At 48.4% G+C, this 3944-nt stretch overlaps 2 protein-coding genes and 1 non-coding gene across 3 annotated transcripts in view; 2 read left to right on the top strand and 1 right to left on the bottom strand.

Annotated features, from left to right (window-relative positions):
* Positions 1-3944, bottom strand: part of NUDT3 (nudix hydrolase 3) — a 127893-nt gene that overhangs the window by 17923 nt on the left and 106026 nt on the right. The window contains exon 3 of the mRNA XM_017522292.2: positions 2166-2210. Coding sequence (XP_017377781.1) covers positions 2166-2210 — 45 coding nt within the window. The remainder of the gene's footprint in view (positions 1-2165; positions 2211-3944) is intronic.
* Positions 232-361, top strand: LOC119470233. Its single transcript, XR_005199116.1, has one exon. It is a non-coding gene; the product is annotated as a small nucleolar RNA SNORA70 (small nucleolar RNA).
* LOC108299794 (60S ribosomal protein L10-like) lies at positions 297-795 on the top strand. The gene has a single exon (XM_017522291.2). It carries the CDS (start codon positions 312-314, stop codon positions 723-725), a length of 414 nt encoding a protein of 137 aa, XP_017377780.1. The 5' UTR covers positions 297-311; the 3' UTR covers positions 726-795.

Below are 3944 nucleotides of genomic sequence, written 5' to 3'. Positions count from 1 at the left end.
GGGCATGGTGGCGCATGCCTGTAATCCCAGCTACTCAGGAGGCTGAGGCAGGAGAATTGCCTGAACCCAGGAGGCGGAGGTTGCGGTGAGCCGAGATCGCGCCATTGCACTCCAGCCTGGGCAACGAGAGCGAAACTCCGTCTCAAAAAATTAAAAAAAAAAAATTTTTTTTTACATATGTATTTTTTCCATCAGAGACCTTTCTTTTGATATTTTTATTTTTTAAACTTTTTGTAGAGATAGGGTCTCATTCTTTTCCTCATGGGAGCCCAGTGTGCAATGGCTGCAAACAGCAGCTTCCTCGGTAGTGTATGCAGCCTGTTTCTTGTATAGGTTGCTCTAAGGGACCTTGGAGACAGGCCTTCCAGACATATGTTCATGTGTCTGACCTTGCACTACCCCAATGTAGGCTCCAAACAGGCATGCGAGGTGCCTTTGGAAAGCCCCAGGGCACTGTGGCCAGGGTTCACATTGGCCAAGTGATCATGTCCATCCGCACCAAGCTGCAGAACAAGGAGCATGTGACTGAGGCCCTTTGCAAGGCCAAGTTCAAGTTCCCTGGCCGCCAGAAGATCCACATCTCAAAGAAGTGGGGCTTCACCAAGTTCAATGCTGATGAATTTGAAGACATGGTGGCTGAGAAGCGGCTCATCCCAGATGGCTGTGGGGTTAAGTACATCCCCAATCGTGGCCCTCTGGACAAGTGGCGGGCCCTGTACTTATGAGGGCTTCCATTGTGCTGCCCCCTCATAATATGAAACAATACATTTACTTCCTGTCCAAAAAAAAAAAAAAGAGAGAGATAGGGTCTCATTGTGTTGCTCAGGTTGGTCTTGAATTCCTAGCCTCAAGTGATTTTCCTGTGTCAGCTTCCCAAAATGCTGGGATTACAGGTATGAGCCACTGCACCCAGCCTTGGCTGATCTTTACTTCTTACTTTTTTCCCTGACTTCTTTCAAATTTTTATCACAGCTTATTTCCCTGTTTTTCCTTTGTAACAGTTACTTGTCTTCTATTTTTCTTCTGTCTCTCTACTCTTAGCTGTTCTTCCTCTTACCTTCGGAGAAGAGGAAGAAAGGTAGGAATGGGGTAAAATAATACTTACAAATAATTCTAGTAGTTTAGAGGAGACTATGGGATTTCTTCCTTGCTTTCTTTCTTTTTTTTAAAGCATGTTATTCTCTGTAGGTGTTGTTTTCTTTAAAAAACTCACCGAGGCTGGGTGTGGTGGCTCACGCCTGTAATCCAAGCACTTTGGAGGCCAAGGTGGCGGATCACCTGAGGTCAGGAGCTCAAGACCAGCCTGACCAACACAGTGAAACCCCATCTTTAAAAAAAAAAAAGAGAGAGAGACAATATACTGACAACTTTTAGCCAGGCGTAGTGGCTCACGCCTGTAATCCAAGCACTTTGGAGGTCAAGGCGGGCGGATCACCTGAGGTCAGGAGTTCAAGACCAGCCTGACCAACATGGTAAAACCCCGTCTTAAAAAAAAACTCACTGAGGTGGGGCATGGTGGCTCGCCCCTGTAATCCCAGCATTTTGGGAGGCTGAGGCAGGAGATCGATTAAGCCCAGGAGTTAAGAGACTGGCTTGGGCAACACAACACGACCCTGTCTCTAAAAAACATTTGGGAGGCTGAAGCAGGAGATTACTTTGAGCCCAGGAGTCCAAGGCTGCAGTGAGCTATGGCTGTGCCACCCCACTCCACTCCAGCCTGGGTGACAGAGTGAGACGTTGCCTCAAAAAGTTAAAAATAACTAAAAAAAAAAAACTCGCTGAAACAAAGATGGCGTTTTTCCGATGTTGGTATCTGTGGTCCCCTCCCCCCACAACAGAGTCTTGCTCTGTCACCCAGGCTGGAGTGCAGTGGCACAATCTTGGTTCACTGCAACCTCTGCCTCCTGGGTTCAAGTGACTCTGCTGCCTTAGCCTCCCGAGAAAACTGGGATTACAGGCATGTGTCACCACGCCTGGCTAATTTTTGTATTCTTAGTAGAGATGGGGTTTCACCATGTTGGCCATGCTCGTCTCGAACTCTTGACTTCATGATCTGCCTGCCTCAGCCTCCCAAAGTGCTGGGATTATAGGCATGAGCCACTGCGCCCGGTCTCTGTGTGGTTATTAATACATATCATTTGTACCAAAGATTTTAACAGACTTACCTCAAAAATTCCAACTAATCTTCCCAATGTCCCTTTTACTCCAGCCTGAAAAGTGAAAAGAAAAATTAATGCACTTAAATTATATTGCTGGCCTCATTCTGAGTCTTCTTAAGCAGTTTATAAAAAAAAACAAGATGACACAGCTTGGGCAGACTCCAGATCTGTGAAGTGATACCAGTGTTTTCTGTGTGTCATAGACTGCTAACAGCAGTGTATGCTCTGGTAAGTTAGAATGCCTCTCATTTCTTCTGGTCTCTCTCCCTTCTGCAAAGCCAGCCAAACAGAGCAAGATAATCAAGGCCAAGAAGCCACCATGCCAAAAATATTTTGAGGTATTATTACTTCAGGTCAGGCACAGTGGCTCAATGCCATTTTGGGAGGGTGAAGTGGGAGGATCGCTTGAGGGTAAGAATTCGAGATCAGCCTGGGCAACATAGCAAGGCCCTGCCTCTAAAAATTTTTTTAAAAATTAGCGAGTCAGCCAGGTGCAATGGCTCATACCTGTAATCCCAGCACTTTGGGAGGCCAAGGCAGGTGGATCAAATGAGGTCAGGAATTCAAGATCAGCCTGGCCAACATGGTGAAACCCCACCTCTACTAAAAATACAAAAATTAGCCAGGCATGGTGGCAGGTGCCTATAATACCAGCTACTTGGGAGGCTGAGGCAGGAGAATCGAATCGGTTGAACCTGGGAGGCAGAGGTGGCAGTGAGCCAAGATTGCACCACTGCACTCCAGCTTGAGTGACAGAGCAAGGCTCTGTTTCAAAAAACGTATAAATAAATAAAAATTGCTGACGGATCCTGGATGGTCGATTAGGAGCAGCTCAGGATTGCAGCTCCCAGCGAAGGCGCAGGGTGAGTGGACACTGCATTTCCAGACGGATTGTTATTGCCCACAGACCAGGAGATTCCCAGGAGGAGGAACCCTATGGGTCACCAGCGCGGCTGTTTTGCCGGCACCCCAGCATGGCGGTTCTCCTTATAAAATACATGGGTCTGGGCGCTGTTTTAGCTGGCAATTGGAGCTCCTGGGAGAAAGAGTCACCCATTCAACGGATAAAAAAAAGGGGACTGAAGCAGGGAGCCAGGCCAGGAGATTCCCAGGCAAAAAAGCTCCACAAATCTCAGTGCGGCTGTTTCAGCAGGTGCAGCGGGTCACCGCATGGGAAATCACACAGATCCTGGCGCCTTTTCAACAGGCAACTGGAACACCTGGGAGACAATCGACCATTAAGAAAAAAAAAAAAAAGAGGGCTCTGAGGCAGGGAGCCAGGTGATCAGGCTCGGCTGGTCCCACCCCCACAAAAAAACAGCAATCGGAATCGCTCTGGATTGAGAATTTCACAGCAAGCATAGCTGAACCCTGGACTATCCAGCTCTGCGGGGGAGGAGCATCCGCCATTACCAAGGCAGTCCACCACTACAGAGGTAGTTTGCCATTGCTGAGGCAGTTCTAACTATACCCGTATAAACTGGACTGCAGGGAAGTTCATATGGCAGCTGGGCGGAGCCCACAGCAGCTCAGCAAAGGCTCTGCAGGCAGACAGTTACTAGGCTGCCTCCTCGCTGGGCACCGCAGCCCTGAAAAAAGGCAGCAGCGCAACAGAAGCTCATAAAAAAAGCCCTAACTCCCTGGGACAGAGCACCTGGGGAAAAAAAGGGGGGTTTATGAGTTCTGCTGCAAAAAATTAGCTGGGCATGGTGGTGCGTGCCTGTAATCCCAGCTACTCAGGAGGCTATGCAGGAGAATTGCCTGAACCCAGGAGGCGGAGGTTGC

This window comes from Cebus imitator, unplaced genomic scaffold (genome assembly GCF_001604975.1).
Source record: "Cebus imitator isolate Cc_AM_T3 unplaced genomic scaffold, Cebus_imitator-1.0 Scaffold24, whole genome shotgun sequence".
Classification (NCBI taxonomy): domain Eukaryota; kingdom Metazoa; phylum Chordata; class Mammalia; order Primates; family Cebidae; genus Cebus; species Cebus imitator.
Note: the sequence above shows the minus strand (reverse complement) of the source record. Positions and strands in the feature narration are given on the sequence as shown.